The 15,643-nt window shown below is 42.7% G+C and overlaps 3 protein-coding genes across 3 annotated transcripts in view; 1 reads left to right on the top strand and 2 right to left on the bottom strand.

The window, feature by feature from the left end:
- The window catches only part of KIAA1328 (KIAA1328 ortholog), a 143,276-nt gene extending 143,088 nt beyond the window's left edge, over positions 1 to 188 (bottom strand). The window contains exon 1 of the mRNA XM_085041909.1: positions 107 to 188. Coding sequence (XP_084898035.1) covers positions 107 to 158 — 52 coding nt within the window. The 5' untranslated portion in view covers positions 159 to 188. The remainder of the gene's footprint in view (positions 1 to 106) is intronic.
- A 147-nt stretch (positions 189 to 335) lies between these two features.
- TPGS2 (tubulin polyglutamylase complex subunit 2) overlaps positions 336 to 15,643 on the top strand; it is a 20,181-nt gene continuing 4,873 nt past the window's right edge. Inside the window, exons 1-5 of the mRNA XM_085043694.1 lie at positions 336 to 497; positions 4,962 to 5,041; positions 11,742 to 11,829; positions 13,205 to 13,336; positions 15,462 to 15,575. Coding sequence (XP_084899820.1) covers positions 425 to 497; positions 4,962 to 5,041; positions 11,742 to 11,829; positions 13,205 to 13,336; positions 15,462 to 15,575 — 487 coding nt within the window. The 5' untranslated portion in view covers positions 336 to 424. The remainder of the gene's footprint in view (positions 498 to 4,961; positions 5,042 to 11,741; positions 11,830 to 13,204; positions 13,337 to 15,461; positions 15,576 to 15,643) is intronic.
- The window catches only part of LOC146425183 (aquaporin-7-like), a 20,765-nt gene continuing 19,558 nt past the window's right edge, over positions 14,437 to 15,643 (bottom strand). The window contains exons 6-7 of the transcript XR_014847102.1: positions 15,154 to 15,259; positions 14,437 to 14,875 (exon numbers count right to left, since the gene is read on the bottom strand). The gene's annotated coding sequence lies outside the window, so the exon portion shown is untranslated. The remainder of the gene's footprint in view (positions 14,876 to 15,153; positions 15,260 to 15,643) is intronic.

Here is a 15,643-nt window from a genome sequence, read left to right as displayed (position 1 = left end):
CAGCCCCGCACCGCCTCCACGCCAAACCCCATGCCAAGCCGCCCCGCACGCCCCTGGCGGCGCCTCCCTCCGCCGTCCCCTCACGCCGAGCTCCAGGCAAGGATACAGCCCCGGGCCCAGCGAGCACGTCCCCCCGCACCGGCGGCCGCCGCCGCCATCTTGAAACAGCCGCCACTCCCCGCATACCCCCGCCGCCCCACCTGCGCTCGCCGCCCATTGGCTGCCTGTGCCGGCGGCACGCGGTGGGGCGCGGGGCATGCCGGGAATCGTGGTCCTCTGGGCGCCGGCCGCCGCCATATGCCGAGCGGAGCACCACCGGAAAAACTACTACTCCCAGCGCGCCCCGCGCCTACGGGGCAGCAGGAAGGACAGAAAGGCTTTGTTCTCTACTGGGCTGGGCAGAGACGGGAGGGTCCCGTGGAGGATGGAGGACAAGCCCCCCACCGGTATCAAGCCCTACCTGGACAAGCTCACTCTGGGCGTCACAAGGATATTGGGTGAGTGGCGTTGAGCTACAGCCCCACGGGGCCCGGGGCAGACCGGGGCGGGGGGAGCCACCCTGTTGTCTCGGCCCCTCCTTTGAATCGCGCCGCTGAGCAGCCTCTGCACACCAACAGACATCCTTGTTCCTGGAAGCACCGGCAGGAATCCCGAATCCCTCGACTTAAGAGTTTCATAAACATCAGAGAAGGAGAATGGTGTTTTGTGCAAAATCATGGAAGCATGGGATGTTAAAGGGTGGGAAGAGAGCGCAAAGATGATCCAGTCCCAGCCCCTCTGCCCTGGGCAGGGACGGCTAGATTGCTCAAGGCCTTATCCCTTATCCCGCCCGGCCTTCAACTCTGCCAGGGATGGACATGCACAGCTTCTCTCAGCAAACGTGCCAGGGTCTCACCCTCAAAATAAACAATTTCTTCCTAATGCCCAACCTAAATTTCCCCTCTCTCAGTTTGTACCCATTACTCCTTGTCCTGTCGCTCCAGTTCCTAATGAAGAGTCCCTCTCCAGCTTCCCTGTAGGTCCCCTTCAGATAGCTGGAGGTTCCTGTGAGGTCTCCACACAACCTTCATGTGTAAATTGTGCCTAAATCTGATCTGCTGTCCTAGTGTGGGGTCAGCAGGGAGCATGCCCCAGGAAGGGGAGTTTCTGAATCTGCTCAGGATCAGATCTGCCTGAACAGTTGCCCTGCAGTTCTTTTCCACACTGTGATGCTTGTTCCTTAAAACACCCTGCTTGCTGTTCATGGGGTTTGTTCATATCTTGAGCCTTCTTGCATCCCCTCAGCTTGCTTTGAAGTTCAGCAGGACTGCAAGGCATCCAAAGGAAGGATTCTCAGACATAACTTTACTCATGTCAGTGGAATCACAAGGATTTGTGCAAGAATTTGCATGCAGAAAGGATTTCAGCATTAGACCTTTCATCCCTCAGCAAAACGAGGCACAGGACTGTCCTATTTGTATGGCTGGAAAGCCATATATCTATCCCAAACCACGTGTGCAACGAGATTACAAACTGCAGTCCTGGAATTTCTTCCTGGACGTTTTAAAGCTGAAAGTGAGCACTGTAATTACCTCACCCTGATGCTACATTGCAGGACAGTGAGTTTCACCTGATAACCTCAGTATATCTCTAGTTGCATGTGGGTTTGGATTGCTGCTCAGACAGATGAGATTACAAGATCAAGGCTAAATTCTTGCTGTGGGCTTGTTTGAAGACAGGATTTCACCCTCAATCTCTGATCAGCATTGTCATACTGACTTATGATTTGACTTCTTGAGGGGGGGTGGGTGGATTTCTTTTTCTGTTTGTTTGTTTTGTTAGTTATGAGGTGAGGATAACATTATCTCCCTGCTCTATGAGTGAAACTAATGATGATCATCATGGCAAAGGCTTGTTTGAAGTAGCTCTTTTTAAAAAATTACTAGTCCTGCCCACATTTTCACCACCCTCAGGTGTGTGAGATCTTTGAGATGTGAACTGTGTCCAAATGTAGTGTTGCCATATAACCTGTTTTGGGTAGGTGTGTTGCCTGTACCAGCAAAACACGGCAATGCAGGTACGGCTCTGAAAGTCCTGTAGCATCCTTTTCACATGCAATGTGTTTCCTGGTTTTTGTTTTCTTGTTTTTCTCTCTGTGTCTCTGACAACTTGTACTGTGTAATAATACATCAATGTGCATCCCAGTCCATCGCAGTGATGCTTTACTCTGCTTCTTTTCTCTCTCTCTCCACACCTTCTGGAATTTTTGCACATTTTTTCCAGTGAAGTAGTCCAACGCATTTCAACTGTGTCACCAAATTAATTATAATTGCTTAGCTAATTGGGAAACATTACCAGTCTATTGAGTGCTTGTTTCTTTCAAATAACAAAGGGTATCTCATTCAGAATGATGCCTTGCTCAGTAGTTAGTAGTACTAGGAACTGTCTTACTTTAAATCTTCTGGAAAGTGTCATGAAGTCACTTGATATTTTCTGCCTACTGTAAAGTAAAATCGGGCATGGTTTTGTTGGTTTTTTTTTAAACTTTAGTCTCTGTAGACATCCTGACAAGGAAGGATATTTCTCCCAAGCATTGTGGAGGTTAGAACTTGAGGGAAAAAAAGGGAGAGATCTTTCCCATTGCCAGTATGATTCATTTTGCTGGAAGTTCTCTGAATAATAGAAAATTCCAAAAAGATTTATTATTAATAACTAAGTCACAATGGAAGGTGTTAGCTCTTCTGGACTGCCCAGAACAGAACCATACTTCACTGTTAGCACTCTTTATTAGATAAGAACATAACTCTTCAGATATTTTAAAATTATGTTGAGAGTTTAACCAACTTACAGGCAGTATTAGCAGTACTGTAAAGCCTGAATATCCTGTGATTTCCTGCTTCAGCTTTGTGTCACACCATTGCATTGGCTCTTTCTGATTTAATACTGCAAACCATTTTTGTCAGCTTCCGATGAAATGTCCTAAAAATAGGGCAGAGTTTACTATGATCTTGATTCAGAGTAATTAATAGGGTGGAGTCACCTAAAGTAGTTAAGCTTTATCATGTCTGTAGGTGCCACCAAAGTGGCTTCTTCATTCCTTCCATCTGGGAGAAAAAGAAACTGATAGCAAAGTGAGCCCTTAATGTCTAATGGAGCTCCCATCCATACCTACACACATCTGTTAAACATGGTCTTCAGTTCACCCACAGCGTGTTTGTAATATAACATTCAGGCTTTTAAGATGGAATTTCTCTTTCTTTTGATCTTGGATTTGGTTCAGACCTCTTTAGAAGTTGCATTTCTCCCGTTCCTAGACATCTTCTTTGACTGATATGATATTTAATCTTCTGTCATCCCAGCCAAGCTGTTGTGCATGATGAATTAAACATCCCTGATGTTTTCTTTGATCAGAGAAATAACAATTACTCTGTTATTATAATCTCTTCAATTTGTCATATGGTTTGCATTGCTTAGATGGAAAAGACCAGTTAGGTCATTGATTCCACTCTCTCGTTCAACAACTTATATTTGAACAAGAGACGGATCGCCCTGCCTTGGACCCACCTACCAGAAGTGAAATCTAGTGAAACATCAGTCTTCTCTCTGTGTTGGAGGTCCCCTTTGGCCAGACAAATTTACCTATGTGATGTGACCTACTGTAATTTTTTTTTCCATCTTTAGCTTGGAGCTTGGTTTTCTGTGGCCTTGTTTTATCTTTTCAGATGTCTGACAATGTACCAATCAGTATTTACACCTGAAGTGAAGTTTAGGCTTCCTGAAACTGTGCGCCACTCCTCCACCAACAGAACAGACAAGGACAATGTTACTGATAGAATTAAAAGACTAGCATTGAAGATAAAAAACAGGCCAAAGCTCTCTAGTGCCTGCTTTTCCTGTCTGGTGCACTGTGTATGTTTTACCAGAAAGCAATTGTAATGTGTGTGACTGCTTTCAGGGCCAGTACTTTCACAGCAGAGCCAGTCTTGAAAGCCCTGCATAGTTATCATTTCTATTCCATGGCCCTGTCTGCTGGGCTTGCAGTTCCCACAACAAGTTAGTAGTCTTTCTGGACTTGATCCAAAGAGAATTACCTCAGTGGGAATTATTTCAGTTGGCTGTGGGTGAAGTAAAACATTATAAAATAATAAGTGTAAGGGAGTCTGTTCTGCCATCACACGCCTGCAAGAGGTAGCACCATGTGGATTAGTATCTTATATTTGTATAGCATCCTTTTCCATAAAATATTCAGATTATTTTTATCAATTACAAGCTCAGTGCTCATAACAAATTTGCATATGTCCAGCTGGGCTTCCAGAGAGCTGATGTTTGCTCATGCAGATCCGTTCAGCGGGATCAGGTGTCTGTCCAAAGCCACTGAATCCAGAGCTGAAGTGTGCCTGTCCTTGTGGAACAGGGTTGTCAGCAGTTCACAGCAGCACTGTGCTACATCTTGTCCCAAGCTGAGGATATCCTACCCAACAGAAGCCACAGGGCATGCTTACAAAGAAAGATTCAACCCTCTGTAAGAGTTTGCCTCAGAATCCATCATTGTTTTTTTTTTCCTCTGAAACTTCTGCAGAAGATCACACCTTGAAGACAACTTGTGTGTGTTTATATTGTAGAATCAGAGAATGGTTTGGGTTGGGAGGGACCTTAAAGATCATCTAGGTCCAACCCCTCCCACCTTGGGCAGGAATGCCACCACTAAGTCAGTGTATGTGTAGATACATCATGCTACATGCATATGTAAGTATAAAAAAATTCAAAATATAACATTTTGTACAGCATTAGACATCCTCATGCCAAGACATGCTAAGTACAGTCGCAGACAAAAGAAAGTGACTGCTCAGTCAGCAGCACAATGCTTGCAGTCATTTATGCCTTTTGCCTGGCTGTCACTCAGATTAATTTGCAAAATTGTCTGTCTCACAGTGTTGGCATCACACTTGCCAGCTGCAAATGTGCTCCTCTTTTCCTTTCAGAGACTTCTCCAGGAGTTGCTGAGGTGACATTCGTGGAAAAGGAGCCAGCTGAACGCCACACAATAGTTTCTTGGGAGCAAGTGAGTATTTTCCTGGTAAAACTGCAGTGAGGTCAGTGTGAATGTGCAGCCGCCCATGCAGAGTGTCAATTGCAATGGCAACCTTGTGTTTGTTTATGAGACAGTTTGTTACCAAGTTGGATGTACAGTGCAGCCTAAACAGGTGGTGTTGGGTTTTTCTTAATCAGGTATCACTCTTTTAGTCTGTCACATGCACCTGATTTTTTAGAGAAACATCATCAGTGTGGGTGCATTCAGGATGACAGCTTTAAAAAGAAGTCACGTAACTGTAGTAGGCAGCTACAGTGGTGACTCAGTGGGAAACAAACATTTTTCTGACTCAGGTCTGAAAAGATTTTCCAACTCCCTTTCAAACAAAATGAAGCAGTGCTTTATTATCCATGGCCATTAAAGGTAAAAGCCTCAAGCTGGCAGATAACACTGAGCTACCCACTTTGTTCCAGTCATCTGTTTCTCTTTTTAGTCTCAGCCATTCACTTCAATTTCTCATATCTCTTTATTCTTTATTTCGCCTTCTCTTTGACTACCCAATCCTATCTTTTGGCCAGGGCATGTCCCATTGCCTCTTTTAGAACGCTATGAAATACACATGCTATCTTCACTCTGCATTATCTGACCTTTACTGCACCAGTCTATGTGATCAGAGGGCTCCCGAAAACTATTGTGTCACTGTCATGGGCAGAAATGGCATTTTCATTCCCCTTTTGGAATATACATATCTTCATTAATTCTGTGGCAGTGGTGGAATAACTGCTTGGTAGGTATCATTCATGGAAGGTAGGGATGGGACAGTAGAAGCTCTCTGGCCTTTGGAAAGGGACATGGCAGAGGATGGAGTAGAGTGAGTTATCCTCCCTCTGCTCCAACCCTGGCTACAGCCTAACACAAAGGGTCCCAGAGATTGCTCTTGTTACCTCTGCATAAAATAATTTCCCCTTTGAAACCTTGCCATTTACAGTTTTTCCTACACAGTGAGAAAAAAGTGTCGGAATAGTTTTGGTAATGCCCTATTCCAATCAGTGACATTTATCAAGAATTTATTTATGCAGGTCAGAATGTATGTAATGTAAACATTTGTTAGTTACTGAAACTTGTCCAGTAGCCAGCAACTGTGGTCAGGGTGAAATGTCCTGTTTTTCAGGTTTGTGTAAACTGATTCCTGGTTTCTTGTAGCTGTTGTTCAGGTGTTGGGTTAACTGGGCTGGAAAGTTTGAGGCACCATGACTGTGAGCCAGCTCAGGTCTGGGAACACAGAGTGGTATTTGCTCATTCTTCTGTTGAGTGGAGAGGACTGTTTCTCCTGGACACGGTGCTCATTCCTCTCATTTTCAGGTGCAACTTCTCCTCTAAACTAAAATGGATTTATTTCAAAACTGAGCCATCCTTGTAAAGTCAAACAGATGCTGTAGTGGAAGCACTTCATTCAAGAGAAGCCAAAACAAAATTTCAGTTCCCACCCTACCGCCCAGCGATGGACTAAGTTAATGGTGGAAGTAAATATTGAAAATTAGGTGGGTGCAGTTGAGCTGGACTTCTAATAGTGTAGGACTTGGCTGTATATTTATTTGGTTTTGGTTCCAGTTGCATTGACAAATTAAAGCTCCCTTCTCAGATTAAAAGGTAATAGGATTTTTTTTTCCTTTTTTTTTTTTTACCTGGAGCTTTGGGGATGAATCAATAAATCTAACCCACTCCACACAATTACAGGACAAAATGTCCTGCCATGATGATTAAGTGCAATGCACTCAACAGTTCACAAAGCCCCTCCAGGATGAACTTGCAGCTCATTTTCCCACAAACTTAACCTTCCTTGAATTTGAATACGTTTGTTTTTATCGGAATTTTGGCCACTAGGTGGCAATACTTATGCACGTAATCATTTCTCCATAGTTGAGATTTTAAACTATGTTTTGTCAGAGTATATATTTTTAACTTCCCTCTGCATTTTTTGTTATGAAAGTATTTTCAGGACTTCTTCTATGGTGTAGGGAAAATGTGGGGTGGAACTGTTCCAAAATTACATTATTTTTCCCCCAACAATTTTTGTCTCTATTGAGACTCACCAAATAAAAGCTTTGTTCTTTAGATTATCTTTTAATGGAGTCAATTTTTCCAGTCCTATTTCAGTTTTGCAAGGGAAAGATTTTTTTACTGAGAAAAAAATCCAAGTGTTCAGAAGCTCTTAAAATCAACCTTTTTAAAATTATAAATTATTAATTAACATTTCATTCATTCTGGCAATACATATTTTTTGTTTCCAGCAGCCATGTTTTCTAAATTGTGCTGTGCCACATTTGTGCTACTGTGTAACTGGATACTACCATGTTTAAAATCTTACCTTGTTGAGATTAAAAAAATCTTTAAAATCTTAAGCTTGTTGAATGTCCCTTAGCTGCCACGAAGCTTTGCAGAGGAAGCTGAGCTTCATGACAGGAGTTAGAGCAGCAAGACAGTAGGACAGAGGAAGGGATTTTTCCCAAGGCAGAAAGAGCTGTTAAGGCTTACACTTCAGGAAATCAAGCCTGAAATCACTCCTGAATAATTTAATGGAAATCAGCGCATTCACAAAAATAAAGGGTTATGATTATCCAGTGTGTTTACATGGGTAGCATCACTTCCCCCCAGATTTTAAGCAGTTCAGTATATTTTAATAAAACCAGATAATTTTTCAACCTTTCTTGATATTTATATCCCCCAAGATGTTACCTTTTCCTGAAGAGAAGAGACAAGCAATAGAACAGGGAATAGAGACAGAGTAATCTGGTCAGCAGAAAACCAGTGCTAATAACTATATGTCATTCTCTGAACCCTTTCCCACTCCTAAAATTAGTCTGACAGTGGCCTTGCTCCCCTCCACATGCAGTGTTTAGAAATAGGTGTTACACTAAAATACTGCTAGGAGGCACTCTGGTGCAGCATCTGAATCACATTTTCTTTTTTGCTTCAGCTGGAAGAAAAATGAGTCACTCACATCCGTGTTCTGGTTTTCAAAAAATAAAAAATTGCATTTTGTTAGAGGGACACAGAGGTACCTGAGACCATTTCCTCTTGTCCTTTTCACTTGTTACTTGGGAGAAAAGCCCGACCCACACCTGTGTTTTGGGTACTTTCAGTACCTTTCAGGTGGTAGAGAGTGAGAAGGTCTCCCCTGCACCTCTTCTTCTCCAGTCTGAAAACCCTCAGCTCCCTCAGCCACTCCGGGGGTAGATAGTGTTCTTTAAACAGTGTTCCCCCTCTTGTTAAGCTTTATCACATTCTGTTTGACAAATTGGCTGCACAACAATATCCTCAAGAGAGCTGTTACATCCTGTTCTCTGCAGAAGGGGATCAAGTCTACTCCAGCCCCAGAAAATCAAGGTGATGCCCTGGCAGCCCCCCTGGGTCAGATTTATTGAAGGTGCAACAAGAACATCTCTGTGTGTTATATAAATTAACATTAGCATTCACTGGCAGCTAGGACAAACCAGCCAGGAAACTGCAGGACATTAGGGAGAGAGGAAGGTGGCTGCTAATATGGTCTGATACTTGGAAGCCTTGAGAAGTGACATGAGTGCCTTCCTTCTCTCCCCAGAAGTTGTCTAAAACTCATTCATATTTTTAGGGAAGTCTCTCTAGAGCTATATGTTTTCATTGTTTTCTGTTTATTAAGTATATTTGCTTGAGAGGCATTGTGTCAACAGTGCTTTAAGTGAATTGCCATACCTCAGGGTTTTTAGCTTTGGATCCAGTTGTAATAAGGTCCTGGCAGCAAAACTAGCCTGGTTCTAATATTTTTCTCTGTACTCAGTGAACTGTGCTTTCTTGGGAGACTATTTGGGGATATTGTGGAGAACAAACAAGAGGAATAGACCTCATACACCATATTGGGCATTTGAGATATTTTGTTTAGGAGCTGATGAGTGTAACCAGATGACTGGAATGAAAACAGCTGCTTGCCAGGTTTATGGTTAAGCCCATTCTAACGGGTTATTTAGAAATAGTATATTTTATGGGGCTGGAGATCACAACCCTGAAAACTGCCAGTTAAGCAGGAGGAATAAAGAGTTTGCTAAGCCATTTTTATACATAGTGACTTGTTTCTCTGAGTGCTGTCAGAAGATTACTGTTCTGATCTCATATGGTTACGTGACTAAGCATAATATGGCAGATCAGTCAATCCTTTCCATTAGATTAGAGAGATGGGTATTAGTGAAGCTTTCTATTGACAAGCCTTTTCCTGTAGACCCCAGACCTGCTCTGGTACTGAATTTTCTACCTACATATTTTGCACCATCATTTGGAAACTCATGCAGAGATACTTGGTTAAGAGAATCCTTAAATAAGTTGGTATAGCAGCCAAACATGCACATGTTGATCTTTCATTCAAAAAAGGAAGATTCAGAGCAGAAAACTTACTCAAATGTGATTTTTCCCTTGTCTTAGTTAGCTATATTTGCTAAATTGGTCTTGCCTGAGTTGTAGCAGTATTTCTCTAGATACCACAATGGAAGTTTCGTAGAGTTTGCCATCCCAGTGCATCTGGTTCTCCTGCTTGGGGAATAACACCCACTGAAACCAGGAGACCCACTCGCATATGTGTTTTTACTGCTGTGATTAATTAGTTTAAACTGGGAGATTTGAAATGTATTAAAAGTGTTGTGTAAACTTTTGTACTCTCCTGGGGCTTTGTGGCAGGTCTGTCATACTTTCCTTCTTCATAGTTTTAGCCATAGTCACTCTGCTTACAGCTACAGCTTGAAATTGGAAGTGATGAAAGCAGAGCATGAAATTATAAATATTTAGGACTGAGGAGAACCCACAGAAGAAGGTGTGTTTGTTAAAGGCATTTGAAGAACTTCAGATATGCCCATGTGGTTTAGTAACCACCTTAAACTTGCCACCAGGTCCTCAGCCATCAGCAGGCTCTTGTCAGATGAGATGATGGTAAATTCTTCTCAAAACAGTCTCTACAGTGTCAAGTTATCTGCTTTAATACCTATAGACCCTGAAGATTTTCCCTGCCTGAGTTAGGAAAGTGCTGTGCTGGTGACCAGTCCGCTTGATGAGGCAAGTGGTCTGCCCTGTTGCAAGATGCAGAGCCATTAGTGCCTGGGACTCCTCAGTAGCAGTCAGTCAACATTAATGGATGTGCTTAGAAAGTAAGTTAACTAGCACGAGGTTGTGGGCAGGTTAGGGGGTCCTACATAGTGTGTGCACCCCAGTTTAGGGGACAGACACTGTAACAAGAGAAAGTGGCTGTGAATAATGCTTTAACAGGCAGAAAGGCTGCCCTGGTTCTAGGGGAGGGAGGGCATGTGGACAGGAAGAGGCCAGCACCTTCCCTTGCTCAGCAGGAAGGGTTGCTGGTGGGTTGCTCCTGCTGGCTAGATATGTTGAGGCAACATCAGGAAAGATAATTGGATATGCACAAGTTGAAGATGTGGCGGAGAATCAGATAAGCCTCTCTTGAGATACTAAAAGTTCATGCCCAAGAGATACTTGAACTGCATGTGCATCTTCCTTTTCCTTAGTGACTGGTTACGAGAATATTCTGTCTTTATTTAATTAACCTTTTCCACAATGAGAGTGGTGCAGCCCTTGGATAAATCAATACACAGATTGTGGAACCTCCATCACTGGAGACTGTCCTGAATTTTGAGGTCTGATTCTTTTGGAGTCTTGGGTATTTTAAATTTGAACTCACTGGAATCTTTCTCCATCTATTTTTTCTCTAAAAGAATTACAAGCAGGTCAACAGGTCCTCTAGTCATGCTTGTTGCCTGTCTTCTTAAAACTGGCAAGTTTTCATACTGTTTGTGTACCTGACACTTCAGCAGGAACAGAGGGTTGCTGGTGTGCAGCCAGTCCTGTCCCCAGGAGTGGGGTCTACAAATGCCTGTAGCTCTTAGGGCTTCTTTTTGTTCTGAGAATTTAGCCTTTTCCTTCCTTCCTTGTATTTGCTGCTTAACTGAAGATTCTATGTTAAGAAAGACTCCTTCCACAACCAAGAACAGGTACAGAAGAAGTGTACTGGTTCCTAGAAGTTCCAGCTCACTGGAATTGCTTCTTTCACTGCTGGCTCAGAAGGAAGCAGGTTTAGGAGCCCCAGCCATGCACTGAAGTTGGGAGGGATGAAGCTAGACCAGCAGGCTTGTGAGTCTGGCTTTGCATGTGTTTGCACACATACTTTTTGTTAAGTGAAATGTCAAATCTGCTTGAGTATGTGCAGCTTTTGAGTGCATGCTTCTTTCACCTACTTGGAACTGAAGTCCCTCAGAAGAAGAGAGTCATTGTGCTAATATTGTACATGCTTCAGTGGAACAGGTAGGTTTAGTCTGATTTCACTTAAAGCAAAACCCTATTCTTGTAAGCCATGTATGTGAAAAAGGTGATTGTTCTGATTTATGTGAGCTTGGAGTGACTATTGATCTCAAAAGGTAATATGATGTCTAAGTTGGAGAACAATGCTGTAATAATTTTGTGATGACTAACTGGCCATTGTGAAATTTTCCCAACCTACCTTTGTTAAGACAGCAGCACAGTCCCAAGAAATATGCAATTTTCTCTCAAGGCTTTAGAAGGAGATATTTGTACCAATTTGAGTCACCTTGGAGTTAGCCAAAAAACTTGGTGGCAAGTACTTCTGTACCAATTTTCAGTTGTTCTTAGGGTTTGAGGCATGTTCTGCATTTTCCCGTAACACTTTGATTGTGATTTGCAGAAAAACTCCTGTGTATTGCCAGAGGATTTAAAGAACTTCTATCTGATGACCGATGGCTTCCAGATGACCTGGAGTGTGAAGACTGATGGTGAGCCCCTATGTTCCTCTCCACTGACACCCTCATTTCATTGTGGCCAGTCCTTCCTTTGCAGAACCTCTTTAATTTCAAACTTACTTTCTGCACAATCAATACACATCTCTCAGGGCAAAATCTCTATTGCTTGCATTTTCTAGGCTCCCACAGAAGAGGTGCATGTACTGAACACTGGCAAGAAACCAGTTATTTGTGACATAAATACTGTTCTGTAATACATTGGCCATCTGTTGACACTCAAATTTAGGTGAATCATTTAAACCTCATAGCTCCCTTTGTAGTTCATGGGGAGAGAAACAGCTGTAGCTCATTATCCCATCATAAATCAGAGCAAAGAGTCACCCTGTGAAAATGCTTCTTTTCATTAAAATGGGTATGTACCTGCTGGAGCCTGATCCTGCTTTCCACCAGCTAAAGTCCAAGCTACATTTTCCATCCTTGTTTGGCAAAAATCAGGGAGTTTGTTCACTCTGCAGCTACTATCCTGGTTCTCATTGCCTTCAAGCAGGGTTCTCAAACTGGGCTGTAGACCACTGCTCACTTCTGGAGATGGGTGTCAAATTCAGGGTCTTTCTCAGGAAGCAAAATGACATTTCAGAGACAGTTGACATCAGTGCTTTAGCACGTGCAGTGAGTCCCATCATGTTTCTAGTGGGATTTGCTGTGTTGTGACCTCTGAGAAGTCTTGTTTTCAGGACTCACAAGTGCACAAGAGACCAAGGCTGCTGATAAAACTGTCTTGTTTGAGCAAACATCCAGCAGTGCCTTCTGAGACCCATCACACTGGCACATGGCTGAACAAGGTGCTTGCTGGCTTGATGTCTGGTAATAGTATGAGTCCTCAGAAAGAGGGATGAGTGCCAAGTCCTCAAGCGTTCCTTCAGGAACACCCACATGTTGATGCACAGATAAAGTGCTCTGTGGAAGTGGGAACCAAGAGGATGTACCCTGAGCAGGTACATGGAATGGAAGTGGGCAAGCTGCCCAGTAAGCTGTGAATGTGTGGGGTGGTTTCTGGTAGGAAGGGCAGCAGCAGGGTAAAGAGCTTTGAGGAAGAGACTGTAGCCGAAATCCTGTAGCCAAGATTTTTAATTTTTCATGGGAATGAGCTAACAGCTGCAGCACAGTCTTTACCAGCAGTGTAATTCTCATGCTTTTACAGCTCTGAGATGGTGTTGCGTCATATGTGAGTGTGAGTCTGTGTTTGAAAAAGCCTCATTTTTGCTTCTGTAGAGTCTTATTTAGTTAAGTGTCCAGGTCTGCTGGGTATAACCAACTCTTCACCCCACAAAGGTGATGTCTGGAGGAAAAGAAATACCTCCTATGCTTTCCTGACACTGGATGTGATTAATGCTCAGTCTTGTTGCAGATACCCCAATGCCCCTGGGCTCCATGGTGATTAACAGTGTCTCAAAGCTGTGTCGGCTTGGAGGTTCCTCTATGTACACTCTGCCTAATGCTCCAACTCTTGCTGACCTGGAAGATGACACAGATGAGGAAGGTAAAGCACTGTTAACAGTCTAGAAAACCTGCTGTCCCATCCCTTTTGCTGTATTAAAGTAATGTTGGGATATAGCACAAGATATGTGGGCCAAAACACCTTCCACTAGACCAGGTTGCTCAGAGCTCCATCCAACATGGCCCTTAAACACTTCCAGAGCTGGGGTATCCACAATTTCTCTGGGCAACATGTTCCAGGGCCTCATCACCCTCATAGTAAGGCATTTTTTCTTAATATATAATCTAAGCCTACCCCCTGTCAGTTTGAAGCCATTCCCCCTTGTCCTATCACTACATGTCCTTGTAAAAAGTCCATCTTTCTTGTAGGCATCCTTACAGGTACTGGAAGGCCGTAATTGGGTCACCCTGAAGCCTTCTCTTTTCTAGGCTAAACAAACCCAATTCTTCTACCATCTCAGCTATCCACCATGGGAGGGGAATTGGAACAAGATAATCTTTAATGTCCCTTCCATTCTAAGATGCAAAAACAGAAAAGGTTACTCCAGGTAGATGGGGTTTACTTGGCCTAGCAGCTGGTCTAGGGAAGGGTGTCCTTGCCCATGTGAGGGCAGCTGGAACAAGATGATCTTCAAGGTCCTTTTCCAACCCCTAAACCATGCTATGATTCTGTGACTCTCTGTCTCCTGTGCTGAATCTGTTAGGTATTGTATTAGTCCCTTACAGCCTTGGCAGGTAGGTGTGTATGCTGTGAATGTCATGGGGATTAGTGGTATTTGCATCCTCTTTTAATAGCTTGTCAGCCTTCCTGTTGTACCTTTTTCCTGTTTAAACTTTCACCTGAGCCTTGCTCCAGTGATTCAGCTTCCAAAGTCTTTGTGTGCTTATGGTATTACATGAACAAAAGATAACAGGTTTTGTTTTGGTAGTGAAAAGACAGCTGCAATTGGAAAAGTAACTGGTATATTCATGTAACTGTGAGGTTACCCTGGAAATTGTGTGTCCCAGGCTGCCTAAAAATGCTGGGAATACTGCTGTTTGGAGACAACTGAAAAAAAAAAGCGCCCACTCATTTTGTCAGAACTCTTACAGTCCAGCTGGAAAAATCAAGATTAGAAGAACACAGCCAAGTGTCACACCAACTTCTTAACAGAATGCTATTTTATTTCAGTCTTGTCTCTGCATCTCTACAGCACTTCTGGCTTCTGAATATGGCTGAAAGTATTTTTGGACATTGCAGTTTGGCTGCAGCCCTCATCTTCTGGCCATTGTAATGAAATGCACCAAATTCTGCTTCTATTTAGTGGCTTAAACCTTTATTGACGTACTTTAAAGGTACACTGAGAAAAAAATTACATCCCCACAGAAATTTTCACCCTGACATTCATGGAAAATTCTTCTGAAGAGTACAGCTTTTATGCCTCACTTCTTTCCCATCAGCTTTAGGTTTCAAAATTGTATTCTGCAAGAATTTGCAGCTGCACAGCCCCAAAATGGTGTTGTAGAAATGTTTGGTGGTGGTTGTGGGTCACAAGTTGAATAAGAGTCAGATGTGGTTCTTGAGAAGGATGCTGTTGTCACCCTGAAACACATGGAGAAATATATATATCTGCAATTTCATTAGTCTTGTCCCAAGAGAAAAAGAAGAAATTGTTCTCCCTGTCCTTCTTAGAAAAAAAAAAAATTAGGACAAAAAAAAGCAATGGTGTATAAAACAGAAGTAATGGGTTTCAATTGTAGCAGGGAAGATTAAGGATACATGAGGAAAACATTTAAGTGATAAGTGATGGATTTGGGTTGACTGCCAAGAGTCTGTGCCATTTCTAACACTGGAGAATTTTAAGAAAAGGTTAGACAAACCTCAGGAGTGACATCTGTAAACCTTGTCTTGCTTAATGTCAGGGAGGAGCTAGAGGTCATCTCGTCCATTTACAGCCATCAGATTTTGACTCTGTGGTTCGTTTTCCTAAGAGAGATGAAAATTTTTCTCACTTTGGGTTGGTTTTTTTTGGTTTTTTGTTTTATTGTTTGTTTTTTTTTTTTTTGCTTAGTTTGATTTAGTTCTTCATCAGCTGATTTATTAATAAGTATAAAACAGATTTACCCTTTGCAACTGAGTCACAGTCAGTTTTCCAAGCATGTTTCATGAATTTTTTCTTTGGTTTCAGGTAATGGAGACAAACCAGAGAAGCCACACTTTGATTCTCGTAGTCTTATCTTTGAATTAGATCCATGCAATGGGAATGGGAAAGTCTGTCTTGTTTATAAGCATGCTGACCCAGGTAAGACTGAAAAGAGAAAAGTTACCTATCTCTTGTTGTGGATTGTATCTGCAGGCCACCTATGGAGA

This window comes from Lichenostomus cassidix, chromosome Z, assembly GCF_008360975.1.
Source record: "Lichenostomus cassidix isolate B80296 chromosome Z, HeHo_3.0, whole genome shotgun sequence".
Taxonomy (NCBI): Eukaryota; Metazoa; Chordata; class Aves; order Passeriformes; family Meliphagidae; genus Lichenostomus; species Lichenostomus cassidix.
This window is presented reverse-complemented; position numbering and strand designations above follow the sequence as displayed.